The sequence below is a fragment of the Paramormyrops kingsleyae genome, chromosome 4 (genome assembly GCF_048594095.1).
Source record: "Paramormyrops kingsleyae isolate MSU_618 chromosome 4, PKINGS_0.4, whole genome shotgun sequence".
Lineage (NCBI taxonomy): Eukaryota > Metazoa > Chordata > Actinopteri > Osteoglossiformes > Mormyridae > Paramormyrops > Paramormyrops kingsleyae.
Window position 1 is genome coordinate 29103347 of NC_132800.1, and position 27999 is coordinate 29131345.

At 50.5% G+C, this 27999-nt stretch overlaps 1 protein-coding gene across 3 annotated transcripts; it reads left to right on the top strand.

Annotated features, from left to right (window-relative positions):
* Window positions 1-425: 425 nt before the first annotated feature.
* LOC111834003 (zinc finger CCHC domain-containing protein 2-like) lies at window positions 426-27823 on the top strand. Of its 3 annotated transcripts, XM_023792849.2 has the most exons (14): window positions 426-1468; window positions 4168-4279; window positions 4687-4757; window positions 14264-14335; window positions 14655-14755; window positions 16080-16174; window positions 19014-19103; window positions 20752-20812; window positions 20925-21060; window positions 21514-21584; window positions 23065-23162; window positions 23776-23886; window positions 24020-25273; window positions 25741-27823. In XM_023792849.2, exons 1-14 carry the CDS (start codon window positions 671-673, stop codon window positions 25800-25802), a joined length of 3132 nt encoding a protein of 1043 aa, XP_023648617.2. In that variant the 5' UTR covers window positions 426-670; the 3' UTR covers window positions 25803-27823. The 3 variants fall into 3 exon arrangements, with proteins under 3 accessions (XP_023648617.2, XP_023648615.2, XP_023648616.2); XM_023792847.2 differs by having other exon boundaries at window positions 24020-27823; XM_023792848.2 differs by having other exon boundaries at window positions 19014-19097; window positions 24020-27823.
* The last annotated feature ends 176 nt before the right edge of the window (window positions 27824-27999 follow it).

The following is a 27999-nucleotide window of genomic DNA, read 5'->3' on the forward strand; positions in this document are numbered from 1 at the left end:
AGAACAACACGGATTACGACCACAATCGTCAAGTTGTTACTGCTTTGTATTGTAGCGCGTTTGTGTTTATAACAGAGACTTAATTAAATCTAATTACTTTTTCACATCAGTCCAGGGCATCCATTTTATACAGTTTAGCATAAAATCTATGTACTCTGACCCACAGTACCTATGGACTACGCGCTTTGGGAGTACGTATTTAGAGTACTACGCAATATGGGTTACGCATTCGGGATAGTTAACAGACTACGTATTCAGGCTAGATTACGTGCGTTGAGCACCCGGGGTACTTTACGCACTTTACGTTGGCAGCCTAGATTATTAACTCAGGGTAGTTTGCGCACATGTACTACGCAAAAGGGGTAGTTTAGGCACTTTGCGCACTGAGGGTTGTTTAGGACCCGGCGGTTCAGATAGAAAGGGGAGGAGCCGCTTCCTCGATTGACGTGAATTTGGAAAGCAAAGCAGACTCCCTGATCGAGTAAACTAGTAAGCTGGCTATAGCCATAACGCCGAGTGTCACTGTGATTTTTTTGGGTACCAGTTGTCGGGGGGAAAAAAAAAAAAACTTTCCCGTCGATTTAGCTCTGTGATACAAAGGAGAGAGTAGTGCGAATGATGTGCTTATATTCTTGATAGTCGCTTTATTGGCGATCCCGCAGAGTTGATAATGTTTAAAATGAAGCTGCCCGGGAGAACGGCGGAGGAAGGAGCGGGGAACGCGGCCGAGAACGTGCAGGATGTGACCGGCGGTGGTCTGCACATCCCCGGGTCCGCTCCGCACACGCCTTCCAACAGGTCGGAGGACGCCGCACGAAGGCTGGCATGCCCCTTGCTCCAGCTGGATAAGGAGGCGGTCTTCGAGTGGTTCGGCTTGCACCTGAGTCCAGCCAGGCGGATCGAGTTCATGTGCGGTCTGCTGCACATGTGCCAGCCGCTGGAACTCCGATTCTTGGGCTCTTGTCTGGAGGACCTGGCGCGGAAGGACTTTCACGTCCTCCGGGACTTCGAGATCAGGGCGAACAGCCTGGGCGAGCTGGGCCTCCTGGCGGACATCGGCGACCCGGTGGTGCGCTCCAAGCTGCTGGTCTCCCTCTCCCTCTTGGGATCTGAGAACCGGGAGTGCGCCGGGATACTCTTTCGCATTTTGAGCCATGTGGATGCGGCGCTGAGCTGCAAAAGCTACGGCCTCACCGTGCCGTCCTGCCGGGACTCCCAGCATTCCCACATTCGTCCTTCGTGCGACGACGGCAGCGGCGCCGACTCGGGCAGAGCGGAGCCCTGCTGCGGGCCTAAGCCGGAGGCGGGGTACGGTGCTCCGGAGCAGCTGGCGCTGCTTTTTACCATGGCCTCCCTGCACCCGGCGTTCCCGTTTCACCAGAGGGAGACTATCAGGGTTCAGCTGGATAAAGTGGAGAAAGTGATGGAAGAGGAGCGGAGAGACCGCCAGCAGGGTGCCAACGCTCGGGTAATGGGCGATCGCCGCTCCGCTATGTCTGACACGTTTGGGCATGCGGGCTAGTGGCCGCGTAATGCTGCGCTCCGCATCGCCTTTAGCGGGGCTGTAACCGGCTCGCAGGGTGTCAGATCGATTATGAAACGTCATTGCCAGCCTGTGGTGGGTAGCACTGGGGTAGGCCTGGGGTATATCCGGTGACTGCCCCGTGCCCAGTGAGGTGTCTCTGCCTTACACGGGGCTTAATGGGTATTTCGGGAATGCCTACATCGGCGGGTGGCTCTGCCCTGGGGGTTCTGGCCGGCCGTAGCTGCCACGATCGGCGGGATTTAGGCCAGATTAAGGCAAATTTAAAAATGCCAAATCCCTTGTTGACTGGTTTATTATGTATTTATGCGAAAATCAATATTAAATAATGATACTCCCGTTTGGCTTTCGCAGGGCTTCTCTCGTGTGGGCGGCCAGTCAATCCGAGATTGCAATTTAAATAATGGGCGTTAGCATTTTTGTGAGTCGGGCCAATCAGTGCAAAGCTTCTGCGCGATTGACAGCTCACGGGAGAAGGCCTGGGTCGAAACATCAAAGTGTCACTTGAACGCTCAACCAATGACGATCGCGGTCTGTGAGAATGGGTGCCGCCCTGCGAATTTCATTCCTGATTATTTAAAATGCAAGTATTCCGGAGGTGGCTATTTTCGGCAGGGGTTCCTCTGGAAAGGGACAGAATCTGCACCTTGGTATCTTTAGATAGCGTTCGGCAAGAACAGTTCTTCATCCATTGTTGCTGGTTCTTCTGTTATGACCAGTATGTGCAATACTGCTCATGCCAGATTCGGTTAAGCTCTATACCTGTATTTTTTTGTGGTAAGGTGTTAATACCGAAACCCAAATGTCAGGTGACTTGATAATAAACATGTAATATGTGACCAACTAGCTAAAAACGCCCAGAGCAAAAATATGTAAGGGTAGGTTAGAAGTCTGAAACTGGGGGGTATTCATACTTTCCTGATAGTTTTGTGTCAGTGCTATCAAGTCTCAGGCACTACATCTTATTCCGAATAACTGGACTTTCCGTTTGTAAATGTAGTTACTCTGTGGGGGCTGTGGGTCTCCGCCGGATGTTTTCTCGGGGAAGCAGGCCATTCTCACGTACTCTCTGCCGGCGTCCTCCAGCCCCCAAAGTGAGATGTTGTCATTTGTATTTATCGTCGCTGGCCGTTTGAGTCGTCTTCCTGAGCTCATCTCTGGAGTATTCTAGCTGACGCCCGTTTGTGATGCATTTTCTGGAACACTTTCCCTGCTGCTTCCTCTAATGACCGTCTGCTGTAAGGCCCCTTCGGCTGCATCCGCCGTCTCCTTACCCTGCTTAATGTCATCCACATTAGCGCTGCTCTGCTGTGGATGGTTTGTGCCTGTCACTCTCCTCTTTCTCTCCACCTTCATCTCTATTCAGGATGCCCCAGGTCCATGCTCTACTCTGTGTTTGGTAGTTAGCACTTTACTCCTAAATAGGGGGCTGCTGTTCTCATCTATTGTTGGTCTGGAATTGATTCTCAACGTCCATCCATTTCACTGTGATGTCCCTGCTGGTTCTGTATTTTCCAGTAGTTTCCGCTTATTTCCTGTCTGTCAGCCAGAAGCTGACAAACCACAGGGCGTTTGGTAAAGGGTGGATTATGGAAACACCCCTGATGACTGCTTATGTCAGTCGCTAATCACTGACGTCCGTGAACTTATGTTCAATATCAATGAAGATCAAAACTATGGCATGTATAATTCAGGAATCTGACATAGTTCTATTTAATAATTGAACTGTTGATTGGTGTTTAAGTAAACACAACTATTTTTTTTGTCTGTTTGTATTGGTGGGTTATTTAGTTAATTTAGCCCTTTGGCTATACATTTGATATGACTTTGTGAGCTAAGCCAGAACAGGTTTGCTAATCGCTGTCTGCATAACGAGGAGTTGTCGCACATGAAGATTGTTGACTTTGGGCTGTGGCTTGTAACCTTCTGTCGTAGATGTAACTGCATAGTGGAAGTCCTGGTGTGCATCTTAGGTGTGGTTGCACATCACGTTAACCATAGCTTGAGTTATTCAGCCTCTTTTGGTCTGTCTCAGGCTGGTACAGATGCTGTGTGGAGATCACAGAGATCACAGAGCGACTGGCTGCGTGGTGGCCGGCCAGGAGACTAGTGCTGGATGGGTGGCCGTTGGCCGCCTTTCCCTGCAGTCACGTCAGCAGCAGTCATCAGTGTGGGCGATTGACTGTGGTGGGGACTGTCTGTAGCCTAATCCCCCCTGCTGTGCTTAAAGGGCCCGTAAGCACACTACTGTCCTCTGCTTAATCCTGCTCCTGTGAATAGAGGCGACCCCCAACCCCCTCTGCCCCTCCGAGAGAGAGTCTGCTGCTTCTGGGGTCGCCTGGCTCCCCCGTACGTGACACCCTTTGGGCAGAAGTTGCCCTGTGCTGACCTGCTGTCCCACTGCTGTCAGATCTGATTGTTTTTTTCACTCTAATGAGCATGGGGGATGTTTCTAGAAGCATGTCCCCCCCCCCGAGAGAGGTGGGCTTACGAGGGTCTCTTTCCAGTCTCCTGACTGTTGTGGTCGCCCCCCCGCTTCCAGGTTTGACGCGTGTTACTCTATCTGATCAGCCGTGTGACTCTGACGTATTCCCCCCCCACCCCCCCTCCCCTTTCCTCTACAGAATAAGCTTCCAAAACGGGATTACCTCTCCTCCGGCACTGAGACCAGAATGACCAGTAGAGCTCAGTCACCCAGACCTGGCCAGCCTCCGGCAAGGAGCTACCAAAAAGAAGGTAAAGCCCTTGCCTAGTAGGCACTGTCATCATGTGGTGAAGCAGCACATCCCCACCCACAGGGCACTGTCACTGTACAGTGAAACTTCACATCCACCCACGGGGCACTGTCACTGTACAGTGAAACTGCACGTCCCCACCCACGGGGCACTGTCACTGTATGGTGAAACAACATATCCCTGCTCATGGGACACCGTCACTGTACAGTGAAACAGCACTTCCCCTCCTGCAAGGCACCATCACCATACAGTGAAGCAGTGCATCCCCGCCTGTTTGACGCCGTCACTGTAGAGCGATGCAGCACGTCCCACATGGTACCTGAATATTGAGGCTGCCTGTAGACATGCCGGCTCTCATCCCTGACCCCCTGTGTGTGTTTCCTCCCTCTTCTCTCCATGTGCCTTCAGCCGTGTACATCGAGAAGATCGTGCTGAGGGGGGTGTCACGTGGCAGGACCGAGAGGGAGTACAGCTTTGTGGTATGTTTGCTCCCCCCCCCCCCCCCCCCCCTCTGCTCTGGATGTCACCGTAAACGGTGTGTGGGTAGGGAGAGGTACCTTCTGGGTCCTAAGCAGGGAAATTACTTTCCGTGGCAGGTATGGGGACATGCAGCAAGTTTTATAACTACACAAGTCAGGATAAATACGTAATGCATCATCTTATGAGCGGAGATGCCGTTGGAGCAGCCTAGAGTCTGCTGGCGTACGCTGACCTGCTGGGAGAGCTGGCTTTCCGATGGACCCTGACTGTCACACAGTGCACACCTGGCTTTTATTAAAGTAGCCTCATCCTACAATGTTAGCATGCCGGGGGGGGGGGGGGGGGTTCATCTTGGACCCCCAGAGGTTTATTTTCTCCTTACTTGAGTTTTTGGTTCATCTGTCTGTCTCTTTTTTTCTTTTCTTTTCTCCTTTCTCTCTCTCTCTTCCCTGTTTCATGCATCATTTTATATAAATGATGTACTAATAGTTTGCCACAAACTTCTTGGAGTGTTATGAGTTATAAGTGTCAGAATAATGAAATGAATAATGTCTGCAATTAATAAATGCAGTGTGATGCAAAAGGTACAGTCATACAGCGTAAGGCCACCTGACAGTTACTTGGGGGTGTGGCTTCTCAAACTGCAGCCCACGACCTCCACAGTTAGTGTTAGAGACCCGCGGCCTCTGTTTCGGCAACTGGTGGGGGGGGGCACGCGCTTGTCCCCCACAGTAGTAGTCCCTCGCCATTAGGGTACGTTAGCAGGGTATGGTTAAAATGGACTCTGTCACATTCTTAAAATTTTATACATGCTTTCTGGAAATTGTCTAGGGCCCCCCTTTCCCACCCCCCCCACCCCCCACGCTTTGAGGACACCAACATCACCAACAACCAGCAGGGAAATCTGAGTTGGCTAATGGCAAATTTATACGTAGTGTGTAAACAGCACCTAACCCCCTTCACTACAGTGACATCGCGGTGACATCGCTGGCACAGTGGCACTAAGCGGCCGGGACACTTCTTCGATTACGGCGTATTTTAAGTACCTGCGCTAATGAACTGGACACCGCGCTCTGACACATGTTTGTCTACTTAAGCGCATTCTGGACTGTTTTGGGAAACGAAAATGAGCGATATCGAGGTCATTCTCATCCCCCAGATTGCCGATTGCTGGGTGTCTGAGTGAGTCTTCATACGGCAGGAGTCTGACTGGGGAGACGTCAGCGGCCGGGTGGGGCGAGGTGGGTGGGGCAGGGCGAGGGGGCGGGGTGAGGCAGCGGGGTGAGGCGGCGGGGAGGGGTGAGGTGGGGCAACGGGGCGAGGCAGCGGGGTGAGGCGGCGGGGTGGGGTGAGGCGGCAGGGTGAGGCATGCTCCAGGAAACGGGGGCAGTAGGATCTTGGTTGTGACGGGACGGGTTTGACTGCGAGACTCGTAGCAAGAGCCCAAGGATGTGGCCAACTTGATAATTTTATCTGTTTATCTGTTCAGTTGAAAGTACAGTGTTGGTTACTGTCGCCCAAAGTGTTACAAATACAGTTGTTGATAAAATATAGTTTTGGAGCATTTCAGCCAGTCAGAAACACAGCTGCCCTGGCCAGTCGGTGTGGCTCTTCCATTTATTGTGAAGTGCTTCATGGACCAGACAGGCCATGACTCCATCTCCCGGGTGTCGGGGTGTAAGGGAGTACCCCCCCCCCCCCACGCTCCGGAGCGTGAGGCTCCCCGCCGAGTGATGGTCACGCTAATCCTTACAGGCATGTTCTTTCCTTTGAGTCTCGCTGGGGCGGGGAGAGTGGGGGGGCGGGGGGGGAGGACAGCCGGGCCATGGGACCTCACTCCCTTTCTGTCAGTGGTCTTCATTCTGTCCACGTAGAGACCTGGAATGAGAGCGAGTTCCCGAATCGCCCCTGGCTTCGTTTCGGGAGTCATGCCAGGCTTAAACAGTCCAGTTTTATCTTTTAAAAGGAGACTGGCTGTGGGGTTGGGGGGGGGCAGGCCCCTGTCGGGCCCTGGGGGCGCCAGGGTGTCCGCTTGTCCTTCCCAGCCTGCTCGCTCCAGCTGGACGGAAATGCAGTGGCGACTCTGTGTGGCTGATCCAAAGCTGGGGGGGGGGGGGGGGGGGGCTCTCGGCTCGGCCTGTGTCTGTCTACCGCCAGTAACAGGAGTATGACGCACTCTCCGTACACGAGGGACCCCCGGAAAACCCACTCACGTTTGTCCGTAGGCATGCCATCGTCATAGAAACCAGTGCTGCTCACACTGGAAGGAAAAAGTGACATAATGTCAAGCTAAATTGGCTAATGGGGAGATTATTTCGGCTCCGTTTCCAGGGCACGTTCCGGGACCGTGCCGATTGGCTGCCATAGATCGCCTCGCCAAAACTTTCAGCACATAATTAATGAGTGACGAGCAGAAGGACACAACTTATCTGAGCCAACATGTGCTGGTGGATTTTTGTTTCCTTTTGTAAATATTTGGCACCCCAGAGTTGTCTGTGATCTGCACAGCCGCTTTTGAGCCATTGAATGACATGGCTGGTAGGTTATTTAGACACTAGACGTGCACCACTACCAGTCAGAGGTGTGTGCACCACTACCAGTCAGAGGTGTGTGCACCACTACCAGTCAGAGGTGTGTGCACCACTACCAGTCAGAGGTGTGTGCACCACTACCAGTCAGAGGTGTGTGCACCACTACCAGTCAGAGGTGTGTGCACCACTACCAGTCAGAGGTGTGTGCACCACTACCAGTCAGAGGTGTGTGCACACCACAGGTTTTTATCACTTTTCAATTCAAACTGAAGATTTTTTTTATTCTTGTTAAGCATCGGAAAGTTGAGTGAACAATTAAAAATATGTCAAATAAAACAAGTTTCCTTTATAACATGGAAAGAGTGTGTAACAGCACAAACAGTGTCTATTAACTGGTTGTGTGGTGATGTCATAGTCAAATTCTAGGCTGTCCTTTGACTTTAACAGCCATTACCCTGTGCCGAAGTTTGCTGTGTATCGCGCCGCAGAATGAGTAACTTAGGAGGGACGAGGGAGGACTCGCGTCACACGGTGAAAAAGAAACTAAGTACGTCACCCTCAGTTACATTTTTACTGATACTCCAGTCAGAGAAACATACAGTCACAATCCGTTAATACGATAGCAGTTTGTGTTACAGGTTCACTCCGAATGAACGGTAAAGTATTATACCGGTAATAACCAAGGAGGAAAATGCTGTTTAATTTACCGTTTTTTTGCACCATGTTATATAAAACTTAACGGTTTTTGTCAGCTCCAAAGGATCACGACGGAGGCACATATGGCGCTTAAATGCACTAGTGAACCATTTCACCCCATTTCACCCCATGAAACGGAGCAGCATTTAATCTCCCTTGTAGAAAGAATGCCCTGAATTTTCTCTGCTGTTATAAGTGCTAGAGGAGGTTACTTTCATGAATCAAAGGTATGACATTTTCTTGCTAATAAAGGTACTCAAATGGTGAACATACTGTGACTTTGTTAGCAAAGAATACCGAGTATATTTTTAGTAAATATTAAGTGAGTAACATGCAAATGTAGAAAATCTAACTGTGTGCAAAAACCATTGACTAGTGGTGCATGTGCATTCCTGGTTATAAAATATAGTGCTCTGTGACTAGTATGTCGGGGTTTATTGTCTTACCGAAAAATAAATACTTTTTCATGTCTTTGTAATTAAAATAAAATTTATTTGGGTGGAGTGTCTTTATTTAAGCAGAACGTCCCAAACAATCAGTATCAGATTTTGAAATCATCGGCTATCAGTATCGGCCAGAAATTTCCTTATCGGTGCATCACTGTTAAAAACCAAGAGAAATGCTAAGATTGACGATTGATTGTGGCGTAGTATAGTCATATATGGTAGCTAATTTTCTGTGTGCGGAAAAATGTAAATATTTGCACCTGTTGCAGTCCTGAACAGGCAAAATCATTACTGCGGCTGTATTCTCTGAGAATATTTGAATAATTTGAGGAAGTCCAGGCATATCCAGCATTCGGCATTTTATGTGATAAAGAATCGTAAAGAATCATAAAATCGGGCGACCCTAACCCGACTCTGCATTTCATACGATGCTCTCCGGTCCCTTCACCGCCGGCGGCTGCCCTGAGTTGGGCTCACAGGCAGTTGGGCACTTTTCAGCTCACTTTGTGAGAGACATGCTTGCCCCGATGTGTCCCAGTGGGGGGTGCACTGTCATTTCATCACTGTGCACACTGTCTGCGGTGGATTGATGGCACCCATTGGGCCGTTGCTGCGGAGACGGGAGGCGGGTTTTCCACTTCTGTCCAGCGAGCGCATCAAAGGAGCAGAGTGCTTGCTTGCGACAGGAGGAGGAGCAGAGCGATCAGAGACCGTCTCGGGGCAGAAGGTGCTGCCTGGGCACCACTATACCGATGCTGTCCACAGGGGGGCATCTTCAGGTGTGCATGGTAGCGTTAGGATTAGGACATGGCCACCAGGACTGGGAATTATAGCCAGAGCTTTTTGAATGGAGCATCTCTGCGCCTGGCTCCCACCCCCCCCCCCCATTCCGCATCTGTGCCACAGGCCGGGAAGCACATGATTTTTACGCGTGCCTGTCTGTCTGCGTGTGCGTCTGTCTGTCTGTGCGTCTGCCTGCCTGTCTGTCTGTCTGTCTGTGCGTCTGCCTGCCTGTCTATGTCTGCAGTTCAGGCCGCCTCCTTGACTCCAGCTTTGACCTTGGGCTGTGGCAGTCGCTGTAGATGGGGCATTTCGCTGGGTCACATGTGCGCTGCGTCTGGTAGGCGGCTAGTCAGGGTGGGAGTGACAGCGGCTGAACAGTGCTGGCCCGTACTACTGTCAGGTGGTTTGTGGTTGGTGTCGATGTGTCCCACCGATTTTGCTCCTCAATCCCAGCAGAGCCTGACGGGGCTCGTGGCTCCCCAGTGCAAGAGCCCCCCCCTGTGGAGGTAAAGAACCTCAGTGACATGGGTGCTGTGCTCACTGTGACATGGAGTATAAATGTTATCGCTGTGGCACTACTTGCCACATCAGATCCGTGTCGTAATGAAAAAGAGGGTGATGCTCTTCAGTGCAGTGGAAACATAAAGCCAGTCACCTGGTAATTCTCCATTTCTCCCACAGACCATCTGGCACAGTCTTAAACTTTCTCTTGGCCTTTCGACAGGAAGAAGTCGGCATCTGTTTTCTGCATAGTATACCGAAATTAATTTCTGAAATGTGTCTTAGGAAGGCGTTTCAGGGAGCAGAGCAGAGCTCCACATTTAGTATATTCAGAGCAAAGGTTTTCGCCTTGGGGTCTCTGATCCCCCATGTGCCGTAGCGAACTCGGAGGAGCTCTGCAGAAAGCCGTCGTAAACGGACGAAATGTCGGAGTGATCGTTCTGTTTAGCCGACGTTGGAAATGGTGACCACCAGCCCAGGACCTTAGTTCCTAGTTATGAATCTGTACTAATGGCTTAATTTCACTGCTCTGTCAGCATCTGGGGCTCCCTGGTTTAATTTGATTTCTGTGTTATTGCCTGTTTTTCCAGTGAACGCTCAGCTGTGCTTTTCCGCGATACAGCTGCCTCTGCTCCTGTAGCTTACAGAGCAGCAGGCTGCTGTTCTGACCTCATGTGACAGATCAGCATCAGGCTGCTCCAGACCCATGTCGGTCTGTCTGCTAACTGTGGCCAAAAACTCAACATGGTGCCCTGCACTTTCTGCAGCAAAGACCATGATAAGTAGTTTTAAGATGTTTATTCCATATTTTGCCGGGGGGTGGGGAATGCCGAGCTGGACCATGGGCCACTGAGTCCTTGGGCATGAAGGTGATAGGAAGTTACTGCCGATTGGGCAGATTGGGTCCAGGTCGTACCAACAGGTCTGCCGGGGGGTGGGGAATGCCGAGCTGGAACGTGGGTCACTGTGGCCTTGGGCATGAAGGTGATAGGAAGTGACAAGCTGGCCTTCCTGGCTCTCATAAGCTTCTCTTGTCCTACCAAAGGCATGTTCTCTCCTGCTCAGGCGGCGGTCGGAGCTCCTTACTTTGCCTTGTCTGTGGTTTTTGTATTTTTTGTTTTATTTGTATTGCCTGTTGCAGTGAGTTTTTGTACTCATTGCTCCCTCTGGACAGAATCACGCACTGGAAACGGCGTGAATGCACTGTGCTTTATTTGGGTGTGTTATATAACGGCTGCCTCCAGAGTTACATGCCCCTGTTGACTTTGTTAGAGACACTGGCAGTGACCCAAGTGGATATTTGGATATCTTTGGGTTTTGTGTGTTGATGTTCCTCAGCCACAGCGCCCCACTGGCTGATGCCCTCAGGTTAAGCGTGGCCTCATACGTGTCATGATATGAATATTAATGCAAGCTAATGCAGGTTTTGAGTTTTAGGCTAGCAGATCTTGCCATCTTTTTCCGCCGCTGTAGGTCTTGTTCACAGGCAGTCCTGAATGACAGCATGGAGTTATTTAAGCCATGAAGGAGCTGCTTGTTCCCCAGATCCTTCTGCGGATTATGAGGGCTTGACGCTGGCCTCCCGCTGGCCTCCATGATAAACAGGAAGTTCCCCAGTCAGCTGGTCCACACCCACTTTTGTCTATGAAGTTTTTCTTGGTTTTTTTTCCCTAAGCCTCCTTTTCATGTGTCCGCATTCCTCTAGCAGAACCTCATTTGCATGTGCTCATCTCTGGTCCACAGAAGGCGAAGATGTTCATTGACTCAACTGGGCACGGTCTGTGTGTTGTTGAGGTCCAGGAGGTACTCAAACACAATAATGCTTTAAAAGGGTCGATTGCTTGTTCAGATGATGGACGTGTCACTTTGACTGACTGCAGGATATGTTGCGATGTGGCCTGGTATTGCACTCGGAACGTGCCTCTGCATAATCAACCAAAGCTGGTCTGCTGCAAGGGAGAGGATGTTCTCTCTACATTGTTCTGTGGAAGAGTATTTGGAAAGCTTTGGCTTTGTAGGCAGTGTTGTGTGCAGTGTTGTGTGCAGTGTTGTGTGCAGTGTTGTGTGCAGTGTTGTGTGCAGTGTTGTGTGCAGTGGAGTCCGCTGAGACTTGGTGCTGTCGATTTATCTGCAGTGTTTACGTTGGGAGCAGCTTAGTGGAATAGCGCTCTTCAGTAGAGCCTTCCTGCGATTATGGCCACTTTAGGCTTGAGTTGCTGTTATAGATCTACCAAGGGATTTATAAATGGTTTGGACAGCCTTCCTGACTGGGATATTATCCTTTTTTATGAAACAACTTGATATCTACTTCATTTCAAATTTTGTATTCAGGCTGCTTGAGAAATACAGAGGATGGAAGATTTTCGCAGGTCGTGTGCTCCAAGAGCTTTGACCAAAGAAGGTGTGGTTTTTGAATTCCAGTGTGTCACTGTTGCGCCAGTTTATAGATCTCGATTAGTCCTGAGCTATTGACCGCACTGGACCGACTATTTGCTTCTGCGTTTCTGCAGGGTGGTAGCTGCTCTTGCTGGTTAAGTGGTGGGTGATTCATAGACATTGACTGTATAGGAAGAGATGATCACAAAATTCAATGTCAGCTGTAATACTCTTGACCCTACTAAGAGGAAGTATATTTCAGAGCTTTCATAGGGCGTCCTCATCACCCTGACCAACCCAGAGCCTTTTCCAAGGTGATTTCAAAGTGTTTAATAACCCACTGCCTGTCCTCTGATTTGTCACCCTAACCCACTGCTTGCCCTGTTATTGGTCAATCTACCCACTGACTGCCTTCTGATTGGTCACTCTAACCCACTGCTTGTCCTCTGATTGGTCCCCCAAAACCTCCTCCATTATGTGTATCTGAAACCCATCAAACGTCGGCCACCTCTTAAGATTCCTCTAACAGCCTTACTATATCTTCTGTACGACTCCTCTATGTTCTCCTGGTTTTCTGGCAGGATTCTTCTGAATGCTCTTGAGCTGCCCGTACTGCCCTGGGACTCGCCTGCTTATCACGGTCTTCTGGAAGTCGCCCACACGGTCTATTGGGATGCTTGTGATCCAAAAATCACTTCCCTACATAAACACAAAAGATGATACAAAGAAAATAATTGGTGTGTTTTCTTTGGTTAATGGACTTAGTCTTTGTTGATAGTTGTGTCTGCACTTCAAAGCTTCACGCCGGTTTCCCTCATGCAAATATACTCTGGTGCATTTCGGCAAATCCTAACTGAAGCCTGGATGAGGTCCTGCTGCAAAACATGATCTTATCTTTTCTTTTAGTCTCATTCATGAAATATTTTGACGTTTTACAAGGGCGTAGAGTCTAAAATCTCCTTCTGTGAAACTTCAATTGTCTGGTAATATTAGAAACATTTAATATGTTGACATTATAAGGAAGTAACCAGCAGTTAAAAATCTGGTACAGCAATCCGGGAGATGCAGTAATACTTTGCTTATTTGTTCATGAAATAACTTGCGTCAAGACGCGCTACGTTTCTAAGAACGCCGGATCTAGGAATGTGTCAGGATCTCATGATCATGGTGATGCGTCTGGTACAATAAAAAGTTACAATAAAAAGCTGATTTTCTAAATAAAATAACATGGTTGTTACAGATGCAAAGCGTGGTTGTTAAGGATATAAAGGCTCTGAAAGTGTGTGAGGTGGTCAGAATCATCCCTGGAAATGTGTCGGGATGGCTGAGCCGCTGAAAGGTTGTTAGGTTCTGTTTAACACCAGCCACACGGACGGGTCCCCTGTGCTCGGTGTTCCCCTGCTTTATAGCAAGTCAAACATATCTGATGTCTGGCTTTATTAGGTGTTTATTGTTGCTGGGAATATCTCCAAGTGCGTCTCCATTCCGGCACAAAACAGAGCTTGTGCTGGTTGCTAAGCGACTGCAGATGCCGGGAGGGGTGGGGGTTGGGGGCCAGAACTTCACCGGACTGAGCTGTGACTCATTTTTCCAGAAGCAGTCTTAACCCCCCCCCCCCCCCCCCCCGGCCCATATGTACACACCCAGGTCAGGATGACCTCCCCTCCCCCACCTTTTGTTTGTCCGTTTGGTTGGTTCGTTTGTTCGTTCGTTCGGCAGCCGCCATGGTCCTATCTGACTGTTCACGTGTGATTCACAGAGCCAGTGCCGTTATGCATTGTAACAATGTTGAAGGTCAGCAAACATGTCTTTGGTTGGCTGACTTTGTAATTTGTTGGAAGTTTACTCTCTTTGGCTTTAAGGCTTTGGAATCCCCTCTGAACATCCCCTGAAATGGCTGTTCTTATGTTTCATCTCGGACTAGTTTTGTTGAGTTCCTGTCGGTTCCCATTAAACTCCATGAATGCCGCACATGTCTGGCACTTAAAGCAGACCTTTGGTGTTGGGTTCCTTTAGATAGACTGCTCTTCTCGGGGGAGCTGCTTGTTCCAGCTTTATAAACAATCAACTTGCCATTTTATTATTCTGTTCCATTATGTTTTCTGTTAAAACGTCTGGAGGACTAAAATTAAAAATCTGAGTTCTAAGGATATTGTTTTTTCCTCCCCTTAGTTGAAGTGGTCTGATTCCACATCAAGCAACGTAACGAAAACTCATCTTGAACTGGAGAACTTCTTGTTAAAGGTAAGGAACGTTTTGAGAGCATGTCCGCTTCTCGGCTCGGTGTTTTAGGATCGAGCTCGAGTTTTTGGGTCAGGGGCTCAGCTCCGAGTTCGCATGCTCTCCTGCTTTCATGGGGGCTCCGTCACTTCCGTCAACCTCAGCCCCGAAAGATGTGCTGTTCTGGTTAATGTGTCTGCATTGTCTCTTGGGTACATGGCTACGTAACGTTAGAAGGTGTCCTGCCTCTCCTAGAGGTAGCTGGTGCTTCCTGCCTTGGTGCGGTTCTCCTTGGGTAGGTCTAACATCTAACCCATCACTCCTGCTGACCTCTGAAACGCAGCTTCCAAAGGAGCAGGCTGTGGACTCCTTTGAGAAGGCCATCTTGAGGTTACTCAGCCAGGGGGACGCGCTGGAGGGCAGGGAGCTGGAGGGGACACTGAGGTGGGTATCACTGCTCTCTCCCTCCTTTACTGGCAAGGTGACCTTAGCCAGTGACAGCAGGCCGAACAGCTTGAGTGTGAGAGCCGTGACATTGCAAGGAGTGTTATTTCTGTAATCTCTTAAAAATGTTTGTTTTCTTACTGGTTTATGGCGTTGATAGTAGTTTTTATAGAATTTGTTGTTATTGTGCTCTGTGTGTGTGTGTGCGTGTGTGTGAGATGTATATAATATTGTGGAGACCAGATGTCCCCACTGTGTGATAGAAACCTGTTATTTTGCCTTTGTGGGTCAATTTTAATAAAAAACTGTGACTGCAGTCAAAAAACTAAAAAATTCTTGCGTTTTGTTTAGTTACTTAGGGTTAAGTTTAGGGCTGGGTAGGGGGCTTGTTGTTGCAATTAGGGTTTTTCCCCATAGAAATGAATGGTCAGTCTCCACACAAATAGGAATACAAACATGTCTGTGTGTGTGTTTCTGCTGTGAGTGTGTTACTGTGTGATATCCTGGCTTCCTGAATGAAACTCGGCCCTGTAGCCCAGTGTCACTGGAGTTGCCCATATTTGGAGTTGGTGCAGTGTGAACATCAGCCAGGCTGCTCTTCCGATGGCTCCCAAAGGCAACAATACCACCGTCTGGAAGCCAGCAGGGCTCGGCCTGCGCTCTGCCGTTTCGTTTTCTGCAAAACGAAACCATTCCGCCAGCAGTGCCCTGGGGGGAGGCAGGGCTTCAGTTCATGTGCGCTGTCCGGACCCCTCCCCCCAAAACAAATAAGATGCACGTGGAATTTTAACATCTGTGTGACCCAGGCTATGCAGTTTCATTCTTAATGCATGACCCCCCCCAGGAGGGCAATTTTGCAGAATAAATTATCGATTCAAGGGGACCAGATTCCTGTTTGTTGCATCGCATTTTTTAAGCAGATATTGCTACACGCCACAGTCGTTGCCTGCAGTGGTGCTTGATGTGAGCGGAAGTGCCCGGTGGTTCCAAGCTGCGTGCTTCTTAGCGAGGGTCTCGCGTCGTAGAAATGGAAAGTTTCCTTTTTAAAGCACAACTCCCGCTTTCGGTATGTAGGTCAGCGTCGCTGATGTCATTGCCTTGGGCTTTCGTCTTCCTCTGCCGCTTCTGAACGGCTCCGTATCCATTCAGGTTCTCCGTTCGTTATTACTCTGTGTCTGGCTTCTCTCTCTAAAGCATGAAAACCTTTATTTAAGCTGTAATTACTGGTACCGTATCGCTGGTGTTGCTCGAGTGACCCGGAAGGGCCCATGTTGGGAGACTGGCCTCTAACCTGCTATGTCTGTCCCGTTTCTGTGTGCTACAGGGAGAGGTTCCTGTCCACGCCGCCTGCTTTTCGGAAGTCTGCCAAGGTCTGTAGCTTCTTTCTGACGGACTCGTCCAGTCCAGGCTGCAGCCACTGTGAGTACCTACAGGCCGTCTGCACTGTAAAGGGGGCTGGGGCTGGTATACAGTCCTCCAATGAGACGGCTGCTCTCGCGTCAGCCCGCTTAATGAAGCCGCATGAGGGCTCCACCCCGGCGCACGGTCCCGGTCCACAGTCCCGGTCCTCAGCCAAACAGTGACGTTTCCCACGGGGGGTGTGAGGTGTCCTGTTCTGATTGCTAAAGATGTTCTCAAATGGAAATGACACTTTCACTTCAAGCCATTGGCTCCCTGTGCCCCCCCCCCACACACACACCTCAGCCATTGGCTCCCTGTGCCCACACACACACACACACACACACACACCTCAGCCATTGGCTCCCTGTGCCCCCACACACACACACACACACACACACCTCAGCCATTGGCTCCCTGTGCCCCCCCCCCCACACACACACCTCAGCCATTGGCTCCCTGTGCCCCCCCCCCCACACACACACCTCAGCCATTGGCTCCCTGTGCCCCCACACACACACACACACACACCTCAGCCATTGGCTCCCTGTGCCCCCACACACACACACACACACCTCAGCCATTGGCTCCCTGTGCCCCCACACACACACACACACACACCTCAGCCATTGGCTCCCTGTGCCCCCACACACACACCTCAGCCATTGGCTCCCTGTGCCCCCCCCCCCCACACACACACCTCAGCCATTGGCTCCCTGTGCCCCCACACACACACACACACACACCTCAGCCATTGGCTCCCTGTGCCCCCCCCCCCCCACACACACACCTCAGCCATTGGCTCCCTGTGCCCCCACACACACACACTTTAGCCATTGGCTCCCTGTGCCCCCACACACACACACCTCAGCCATTGGCTCCCTGTGCCCCCCCCCCCCCCACACACACACACACACACACACACACACCTCAGCCATTGGCTCCCTGTGCCCCCCCCCCCCACACACACACACACACACACACACACCTCAGCCATTGGCTCCCAGTGCCCCCCCCCCCCCCCACACACACACACACACTTCAGACATTGGCTCCCTGTGCCCCCACACACACACACCTCAGCCATTGGCTCCCTGTGCCCTGATTATTATTTTGTGTGATTTGTGCACAGTGTAAATATTTTCATGGTCGTTAAATTGCATTAGTGAGCATAACACCGAGTGCAATATCCCTGCTTCCTCAGCCACAGTGCGTGTAATCAGCTTAACATGGGCGGTTTATAAATACAGAACGAGTTTCCTGCTTTCATATCGGCATCTCCAATTGCCTCTCATTAAAGCTAATGAGAAATTCTGAATTAAAAGAAATTAGCTTTGGTTATCATCCATGGTATAAAAACCAGTGTGAGATGTAATTCCCCATTGTTCTTCCAGTTAAGTACGTTTTTGTTTGCTTGTTGATTTTATTTGCTCTTTACCTCAAAATTTATTAGTACTGCAGAGGAATCCTTACCAGAAAATAAATGGTGGTGATCAATGAAAACCAGGAATGGAAAGTCATTTTTTGAGAAGGAATGGCCGGAAGAACTCTGTATTTTCAGAGGCAAGAGAGAAAATATTATTGTGTCACTCTGTGTACAGTGACTGTGACACACTAATAAGACATAAGTGATAATAAACAGTATATAACTACAGCATTCACTTCTGCTGATGAAGGGAGCAGCCATCTTCAATTCTGAGGTCGGGGTTGTAGAGGTTCCTCTAACTTTCCGAGTCGGAATTCCGACTTCAGGGGGGGCGTGTCTATTGGAATTTCCGACCAGGAACTTGGAAATTCCGACTTCCCAGTTCAAATGGAACATAGCATAAATCACAGGAGGATGGAGTGGTGCATTGTGGGATAAGAGCAGACAGAGTGTGACACCTCCAACCACGGCTGGTGCGGGCGGCTGTGTCAGGAGGAGGCCGCTCTGTGTCTCTCCCTGCTGTGTTTATGAGGATACAAAGCAGGGGAGTATTTATCAAATGTTTTTGTTTTACCGAGAGCCCAGAAACCAAATATATCCCGGCTGTGGAGGGTGACATTCCAAGTGCTATCCTACCAGTGCTGGTGGGCTTGGTTCTGTGAGGTCCTTGGGCTCTCTGATGTTCTGCAGTCCCCAAACACTTATGTTTGAAGGCACAGTACCAATGTTTCAGTCCACAGGCTGCGCTTAGATTGGGGGCGACTTGTGTGTATTGAGGAGATATCATGCTTTATGTGTAGCAATACGTCTGCCCTCTGCTGGTCTGGTGGAGTATCACTGCTGTGTGCATGTCCCGACCACAACCATGCACCTCCGCAGCTACATGCAGACCGTCCCCAGCCCAAAACATGCAAAAGTGAAGTATGTGTCACTAGGCTTCAAGTACACTCAAGCTGATTTCTGTTATTCTGAGTATTTTTAACACAAAAGGCAGAAGTCAGAGGGTTTTCACACTCAGAAAATGGGAACATTGACGGGTTTGCTGAATTATAGAAATACTGTGGTTGAGATGCATCTTTTAGACCTGAGAAAAAGTTTGTAATGTTGGTGATTCACCTGAAAATATCGGAAAGTACAGACTGATCATCAGCAGGTTAATGCAAGGCGGGGAGGGGAGCATAAATTTATGTGCATATTTCTGTTTCTTTTGAAATAGCCGTCACTTCGATGTAAACAGCACCTTCGTGCTCCGATCATAGCACAGTGGTTTTGCCTTCATGTGGTTGAACATCCAGCTGCTCTTCTGTTAGAAGCCATCCTGGTGAACACACACCAGAGCACAATGGCTGTGCGATTCTAGTGCTCCTGGTGCTCAGGCCCTAGCCGGACACCTTCGCCCCTCACGGCCCCGGCCGCTGTCATCTCCTTCTGCAGGTACAGCGCCCTCCCTGGGGAAGCCTGCTACAGCAGGCGAGCACTTCGTGGAGGACGGTTCCGAGGCCTCGAGCCAGGAGGAAGGTGCGCGTGAGTACTACCTCTGCCACTCCAAACACGGAGTGAACCACCCTACACAGTGGGAAGGGGGTTAGGGTCTGTGTGTCACCACATGACTGTGATCAGCCTCCATCTAATGCTTCTGAGATGGCGTGAACCACCTTACACAGTGGGAGGGGGCTTCAGGGTCTGTGTGTCACCACATGACTGTGATCAGCCTCCATCTAATGCTTCTGAGATGGCATGAACCACCTTACACAGTGGGAGGGGGGTTCAGGGTCTGTGTGTCACCACATGACTGTGATCAGCCTCCATCTAATGCTTCTGAGATACCGTGCTGTCCTATTACATTATACAAAATACTTTCTTTCTTTTCATGCTATCCTGATCTCTGGTTCTTCCGACCAGATCGCAGTTTAGGCTTGGGTCACTTCATTTGTCCATGCATCTATTATTATTATTATTATTATTATTATTATTATTATTATTTGACCTTGTTTATCGTTATTTTCTAAGTTCACGACTGCTTTCAAGACGCTGATTATATTGCGTTTCAGAGGCAGGCTATTTGCATAACCGTTCGACAAAGAAAGCGTTTCAAGTCCCACCCCAAAGTACCAAAAAATTACCCATCTGACCCTTTTGTTGATGGAACATTTGGTCTGGCTGTCTTGGTTGCCCTAATCGAATGGCCAGTTGAGTGTTTCTTTTCTGTTGTCAGGAGTTGATATGCTGGTCCTGGATCAGTCACACGTTTGGCACAGTCATGTTTTGTTGTTTCCTTCTGCAGTTTGAGCGCAATAAATGTTAAAATTTAAGAACAAAAAATTGTTACAGAGAATCTAATTCTGAGGAAAACAATCATGATTCACCCTTTTTGTCAGAATCGCGCAGCCCTACACAGGCCAAGGCGCTATATAAGCACTTCTAGACACAGAAACAGTAAAGCTTTTAAAAGCACAGCTCATTACTGTGTGTTTAAATAAAGCTCTTTGTACCATAACGCTGCTTCCCGTGCCTGATTACGGTGCTTAACGCAGCCTGAGACGTTCTCTGCTCGCTAATTACCGCTGGCGCAGCATGGCATGTGCCGCACTCCCAGATTTCACCCCTGCCAACCCCCATTTTCCCAAATTAATCTGCGTCGGAGAGTGGCGCACACGCTCTTTCATCATGTACATTTTTATTAGATAAACTGTAATTATGAAGCGAGGTTTAAACCTTGTCCCCAGTGACTGCCTGCAGTGAGTAAGCTCAAGCAAACCTCTCTCTCCCAGGGACCGAAGGAAGCAGACGTTTCGCTGTGTGTGTTTTTCTTTCACAATTGTTCATTTCAAACGAGACTTGATTGATTTAAATGATCAGTTCAAGCTGCAAACACTGGAAATCCTGTAACGGAATAGTGCTGCTTGTACTGTAGTTGTTGTACTACTCGTGTTATTGCAAATGTATGGGCTCTATGTGGACTAAACACTAAAACGATTCCGTAAATCTGATATGGATGCCTCTGCACAGCCGGAGCGGGACAGGAAATGAGAGCTGGGCATTCTTGCTCTCTGAAGGAATGTCCCAGGCTGCCGTTTCCCCAGCGACCTGTGGGAGGCGGTGTGACGGCCACGCTCACTCTGCTCATGAGTTCCTCTCTTCCTCCCCCCCCCCCCCCCCCCCCCCCCGCCAGACATGGAGTCTTTCATTCTTGGGTACCGCAAGAAGCCTGGAAGCAAGAGCCCGGGCCTGGGGTGAGCCTGCAGGGGGCAGCACCGTGCCGCTGCTTACTCTGCTCATAGCTTGGCTTGTGCTGAGGGTCAGTGTCCCCCATATACTAATGGCCCCTCCCTGTCCCCCTCAAAGCCTCCAGGGTGTAAGGAGCCCACAGACTGACAGTCGGAGGCCCCCCCACCCAGAGCTGAATGGAGTGACAGACTGGATGAGGAAGAATCCTGTGCAGAAGTCTGGCCCGGATCCCTGTGGGGCGGGACCACAGAAGGTATGTGAGGTTAGGATGGGCCGGGCATACAGGTGTGTGCAGGTCAGAACCGGCTGGGCCCCAGCTTGCTACACACGGGTCAGAACTGTGTGCGGGTCAGAACCGGCCGGACAGAGACCTCAGCCTGGCATTATGGAATGGGGGGAGCCTGCTGGTCATTGCCATTTTCTGCCACCCCCTTGTATTTTCACCTGCGTTTATTCTTCCTTTGCCATGTGTGCTTTGTGGACCCCCCTCCCATCAGTTTAGCTGATGGAGATGGATGATGGTCCAGTGGGTGGTAATGGCAGGTAGCGTGAGGGGGCTTTACTCCAGGTTCAGGGATGTGGTAGGAGCGGCGAATCCAGAAGTGGGTCTCCTGCTTCCTCAGTGCTCAGACCCTGAGGAACCCCCCCCCCCCCGTGCGTCAGCTGGCTTGTGTCCATGGCTCCTGAGTCTGTCTTCCGTCAACAGCACCCCGGCGATGAGAAACGAGCCGGGCCACCAGCCAACAAGAGCAAAGTGAGAGCTTCGGCAGCAGACCGGTAAGGAGCATCACACTGGGGGCCGTGGGCCAGCGGGACAGCTGGTCACTCAATTAGGGGAAACGGCACAAAGTGGGCCATTGTTACCTGGTTAACCCATGGTTTAGTAACCCAGGGGAGCATTCCAGCATGGTAACCTGGTTTGGGCAGCTGCCACAGGTTCCCCAGAGGACCTGAATTGCTGGTGGTGGTGTCAGAGGGAGAAGGGTCTGGCTGCAGACACGCAGTGAGGCAGATTCTCGGTAAGGCAGAAGCGCAGTGAGGCAGATTCTCGGTAAGGCAGAAGCGCAGTGAGGCAGATTCTTGGTGAGGCAGATTCTTGGTAAGGTAGAAGCGCAGTGAGGCAGATTCTCGGTAAGGCAGAAGCGCAGTGAGGCAGATTCTCAGAGATCTTCCATGAGTTATATCTTCTGTGAGGCAGACACCTTGTGAGGGAGATCCTCTGTGCGGTATATTCAAGGTGAGGCAAACACGCTTTGAGGGAGATCCTCTGTGAGGCAAACACGCTTTGAGGGAGATCCTCTGTGAGGCAAACACGCTTTGAGGGAGATCCTCTGTGAGGCAAACACGCTTTGAGGGAGATCCTCTGTGAGGCAAACACGCTTTGAGGGAGATCCTCTGTGAGGCAAACACGCTTTGAGGGAGACCCTCTGTGAGGCAAACACGCTTTGAGGGAGACCCTCTGTGAGGCAAACACGCTTTGAGGGAGATCCTCTGTGAGGCAAACACGCTTTGAGGGAGATCCTCTGTGAGGCAGACCTGCTGACAGACCGGAAGTCCACTGTGGTCCCAGTACTGTTTTATTTTCATTCAATATGGAGAATTTTTTTGTTATCTGCTACATTGTAATTGATGATGTGCACTATTTAAAATGTAATTCTTACAGCTATTGTTTTGTGTTGGATATATAGAAAAACTACACCAATTAATGTTTGAGTTTTAAATAACGTACCGTTAAGGAATGATTTCTCAAAGGACAATATTTCCTTCTGTGCAAGTTATGCTGCTGCTGTATAATGTCTGTATAACTGAAATTTCTCAGACAACGCTAAATCTTAATGGTAAGGGTTACGATAAACACGCGCTATTCAAAATAAAAAGTTTGTTTTGAGTCAGGCTGACTTACACTTAATGTATATATGTATGTGTATAACACTATTCAATAGACCAGAGCAATCTACACATGATAGTGAATTAAACTATTAACCAAATGCAGTTACCTAAACACAATTTGTTTTATAGCAGTCAAAAAACAAAAACCATCCCCATACTTATAGCAAATAAAACCATTCCACTTCTAAACAGAAGTGACGTCACTTCCGTCAATACCGCGGAATTTCAGAATAAGTCTCATGTGGATCTAACGTCCCACAGTGGATCAGCCACGTAGTAGATCTGCAGCCATATTCTTGTCAGAGGGGCAGGGTCTGTGCGCCTGGCCCCATGGTGACATGTGACAGCCCCCTGTTTGTCTCCTCAGGGAGAAGCTGAAGAAGCCAGAGGCCAAGGCGGCCTCTGCCTCTAATGGGGTGGGCAGACTGGGCCCTCCGCAGCTCACGCGGCAGCCGGGCGGAAAAGGTAAAGGTCGCGAGCCCCTTGTGAGGGCAGGCTGGGCCCTCGGCAGCCAGATGGCAAAGGTAAAGGTCGCGAGCCCCTAGGGAGGGCAGGCCGGGTACTCTGCAGCTCACGTGGCAGCCGGGCGGCAAAGGTAAAGGTGTGAGCCCCTCGGGAGGGCAGGCCGGGTACTCCGCAGCTCATGTAGCAGCTGGATGGCAAAGGTAAAGGTCGTGAGCCCCTCAGGAGGGCAGGCCGGGCTGTAGCCATTGTGAGCTCCTCTTCATTCTCTGCGCAGGCGGCTGCTGCTGTTCCTGCCAGCTTGGATTGGGCCGGGCATGGGCGGGGCAGTCCAGGGCTGGGAAGGGTGGGGCGAGGCATGGGGAAGGGTGGGACCTGGCAGGGCCAGGCATGTTGGCGTCTCCACACTAATACTCACCAGCTGCCAGGTTTCGTTGCAGATACATTCTTGTTTAATTAACTTTCACTTAACTGTCAGTAGGAAAGAGCCATACAATCCAGACCTCGCCATGCCGAGCACTGTCGATCGTTCTGTAGCTGAGGAAGAGCCTTACATAAGGGGCAGTTGTCTTGATTTAAACTCCCATATGTGAATGTGCTGTGCTTGTGGCCACAGGGCTGGGCCCAGATGCCTATGGGGAGACGTCCTCGGAGAGCTACAGCTCCCCCTCCAGTCCGCAGCATGATGGGCGGGAGAGCCTGGAGAGCGAGGACGAGAAGGACAGAGGTGGGCGTGTCTCCCGCAGTTGGTGCTCGCGGTTAATGCACACCAGGGCGGCGCCGTTAAATCTGCACCCTGGTGCCTTCCTGAAGATGTCGGCCCTTCATGATGAAGCTCTGCATTCTGATCCTTCCCGCAGAAACGGACAGTAACTCCGACGACTCCAGTAAAGGCAGAGCAGACAGCATCCTGCTCGGCAAGCCTGTAGGGGGCGCCGTCGTGGCCACCGTGCGACCCATGCCGCCCGGAGCGCAGCGGGATGGGCCCCCGGCTCCTCCCGAGCTCCCCCCGATGGCCTTCATGCAGCCTGTGGCATTTGTGGTGCCGAACGGCACCAGCAGGACAGAGAAGCCAGCCGGGGGTGTGATGCTGCCGCTGCCCGCCGCCTTCCGCGAGCCCCTCCCCACGGGGCCCCTAGGGGACGTCGAGAAGCTTCCGCCGGCACCCCCCTCGCAGCTGGGCCTGCTGCCCCCCATCAGCACGGTCAACCAGCCCCTGGTTCAGCGCTTCAAGACTGCCCCCATCCCCAGCCCCGCTCCTGGCCCTCCCATCTCTGATGGCGGGGCCTCCGCCACAGTGCACCAGCCACCAATGGGCGCCATCAGCGTGATCCCGCCCAGCCCCGCCTACGTGTCCCCCCTGCAGGCAGCCTTCCCCAGCACCGAGCCTTCCCTGCCGGAGCCCCATCACAAAGCCCCAGGGATGTCTCTGCCGTCCGCCCTGCCCTCGCCCTACAGCCTCGCCACCCCCACGCTGACCGGGCCCCCCGCTTCCTTCGGCACCTCCACGCCAGGCCAGTCGCAGGCCGCCGCGGTGCCCACGCATGTTCCTGGCCCCGCCCCCACGCCGAGCCCCGCCCTGACGCACAGCACCGCCCAGAGCGACGGCACCTCCTTCATCAACGGCCCCGCCCCTCAGCAGCCGCAGCCCGGCCCTCCTCAGCCAGCGGGCTGCGGTGCCTGCGGCTGCCGCGGCAGCTGCGGAAACATGCACCCGCCCAGCTACTGCTATGCACCCCAGATGGCGCAGCAGGCATTCAGCATGCAGCCCTTCCTGCACCTGACGTCGCTCTGCGGCGGTGGGGGCGGTGCCTACCTCAGCCAGGGGGCCGGGAGCTCCGGCGCCACCCAGCTGCCCTTCTTCCCAGCGGCGCCCTCGCCCTACGGCAGCAGGCTGCCACTGTACACATCCTCCGAGCCCGTGCTGGGGGCCCAGGCCGGCTACGGCCTGCAGCACCTGGCCGCCTTCGGCCGCATTTACCAGCCGCTCTTCCCGTCGGTGGGATTGCTGCCCGGCCTGAAGAAGGGCACCGGCGCGTCCTGCTACAACTGTGGGGTCAGTGGGCACTATGCACAGGATTGCAAACAGCCCTCCATTGACGCAGCGCAGCAAGGTAATGTTACCACAGTCAGGGGGAGGGACTGGAGAGGACCCCTACTAACCCTGCCGTTCCCCCCCAAGTGAGAAGAGCCTCCGAGCTGCCTCCCCCCCGCACAGTCAATGCTTAGGTGCGCAAGGTTGACTTTTCCCTGCGGGGGGCGCCCTCCACCAGCCTACAAGACTTTAACAGGAGGAAGGGGCTGTACAGTGGTACAGCAGCACGCCCCCCCCACCCCCGTTGACGCCCAAACTGTGGGGTCTTTTTTCCCCCCTTCCTTTATTTATATATCTGAAAAGAACCCCGAGCTGAAGCGGTGTAACTGCGCGGGACTGGCTGTCTGTAGGCGCCCATGTGGAGTTAGGGCCCGTAGAGCCTTCCGTTTTTGCCTCATTTTTTTTTTCCATTTTTCTCCTTCCTGCCATGGTCTCTCCATGTCTCCTGGCATGTGAAGTGATCCTCCCTCCCTCTCTGTCTTTCAGGTGGCTTTCGGCTGAAGATCGTCGGCCCTCATGCTTCAGACGGACTGGACAAAGCCGACTGAAGAGCACTGCAGCTCCAGTTCAGCCACAAAAAAATATTCCAGAGGCCTGTAGTTTTTAAGGGTCTGTTTTGTTTTTTGTTTTTTTTTTTTTAAATCCTACCACCTTTTAGAATGTGCTTTGGGGGATTGGAGAACCTGTAAACATTTTGTGCCTGAAACTCGCCTCTGCCAAGGTGAGAGGAAGCCCTCGCTGAAGGCGGACTCTCCTCCGCGGCCCCCGGGACTTTGCACTGAAGGCCGGCGAGTGACACCTGACACCTGTTTACAAAGTTATTTTCTTAAATTGTAAAAATCACCATGTCTCTTAAAGGAGTATGAAGGCCTGGAGATTTGATCTTATTCAGGGGGTGCAGGGGAATTCTATTAGGGTTTGGTTTGTGTGAGGGAGACTTTTATCATTGTATATGTCTGCTTCCTGTTCTCCGGTTCTTTCTGTATGAACAACTGCAGTCTTTGTATCTATCGCTACAGGTCCGATGTCAGCTCATAGTTCAGACAGATTTCATTAACATCTCAATGCACAATTTGCTTATTAAAAAAAAAAAAGAAGAGAAAAACTCTAAAACAGAACCACGAATGACTGTGTTGTATCTGTGCCCTGTGCCTCTTGGAAAGAATGGGTATGTTAAATTACAGATGCGGAGCTGTTTGAAAGGTGGGAATGCAAAGGAGGGAAGGAAAACTATCAAGGACTGTTACAGCAGCTAATTGTCTAAAAATGCAACTTTTATATTTATTTAAAGTACAATGTGTAAATGTTTAAGGATATGGTTTGTATGGACTTCTTTGCATACCGCACACATGTCCTGTGTTCCGGAATTTCTTTGGAAACAGTTTTGAATGTACAATGTTTTATTTGAATTTCATACTTTTCTGGCAGTTTCTTGATGTTACAAAGTAATTGTTTCAAAAGCATCTGCAACTTGATAAAATGTGAAGCGTATATTAAGGAGTTAATCGTCATGTGTACGTCACGTCATTACGTTTAATGCTGCTCTGTTGTAATTGTCAATATGCACTATAGCTACTTGGAGTTAATCCCCTTGGTCCGTAAGTGCACTGAGGCAGCCCTGCTCGGTGTGGGGGCGCTGCTGCCTACCCACGTCGCCGTTATGCATTCAGTATACCTTTTGGACATTATGCACTCCCGATGTGGCCAGAAGAGGGCGTAGTTCAGAGGCGTCATTGATTTCCATGCGAGCGTATTTGCAGTGTCTGTGGCGAGCCGACCGTAGCCTCTGTTGTGGTCACCCTGGATGCAAATTAGATTATTATTCTCTTTTTGTTGTTTTCTTTTCTTTTTTCCCCTCCAGCGGCTCTGTCCGGCATGCTTCGTGTACTTATGCACGTGTTCACATATGTTGAGGCACACACACTAAAGCATAAGACACGTCCAGGCTGGAGAGGATTTCTGAAATTTGCAGGAACATTCGAGAAGCACATCTGTGTTTACTCTGTGGTGGGGAATATACACGTCCTGTTTGCTTGATTCTAGCCAGTTCCAAGAAAATGGGATTTTCTTTTTTTTCTTTCTTGGAGGTCTCTGACCGATTGTCGGAGAGAACTACTTTATCGTTAGTTTCTTTAAAATGGTGAAAATGGTTTTTAAAGTATTTCTTAACACTCCCGAGTTGCGCGTACAAGTCCTTCATTTTGTAATGGCGAAAACTGTCATTTATATTGACGTAAAATGAACAGTGGGGTGATGTGGAATTTATTTTGATTAAAATCGCAGTAATGCATTAAAAAATAAGGAAGAATAAATGTGGACTAGGTATTTGAGCTGAGTGACCTACGTGATTATATAGACTACATCGGAACCTCCCGTTTGTTACATTTCTACGAAGGATTGAAATGCTGTGTTACAAGGAGGGCATATTACCTCCAGTCTGTTTACTGTACTTTGATATTTAAATGTTGTGTACTAACTAGTAAGGTAAATATTTCTAAAGCAAAGTTGACTTTTATGCAAATTGACCCCCTCCCCCAAGATTTTTCAGCAATAAATAAAATTTATCACACTCTGACTTTGTATGTCACTAATCACATGCGATCGATAGACCGTCTCTTGCTTGTTTGTTTCGCTGTTTTGTGCTTGGTGACAAACATTTCTTACAAGGTCCAAGCGGCGCAGTGCGGCTTATGCTTAGCCGGTGCGCCATGTATCTGTAATGTGCAAGGGAGTAGTGTATGTCCA

Coding starts and splice junctions, on each gene's coding strand:
- LOC111834003 (XM_023792847.2), top strand. CDS start 671: ATGTTTAAAATGAAGCTGCCCGGGAGAACGGCGGAGGAAGGAGCGGGG. Junction 4,758..14,263: donor AGAGGGAGTACAGCTTTGTG/GTATGTTTGCTC, acceptor TCCTCCCCTTAG/TTGAAGTGGTCTGATTCCAC. Junction 21,061..21,513: donor GTGGGGCGGGACCACAGAAG/GTATGTGAGGTT, acceptor TTCCGTCAACAG/CACCCCGGCGATGAGAAACG.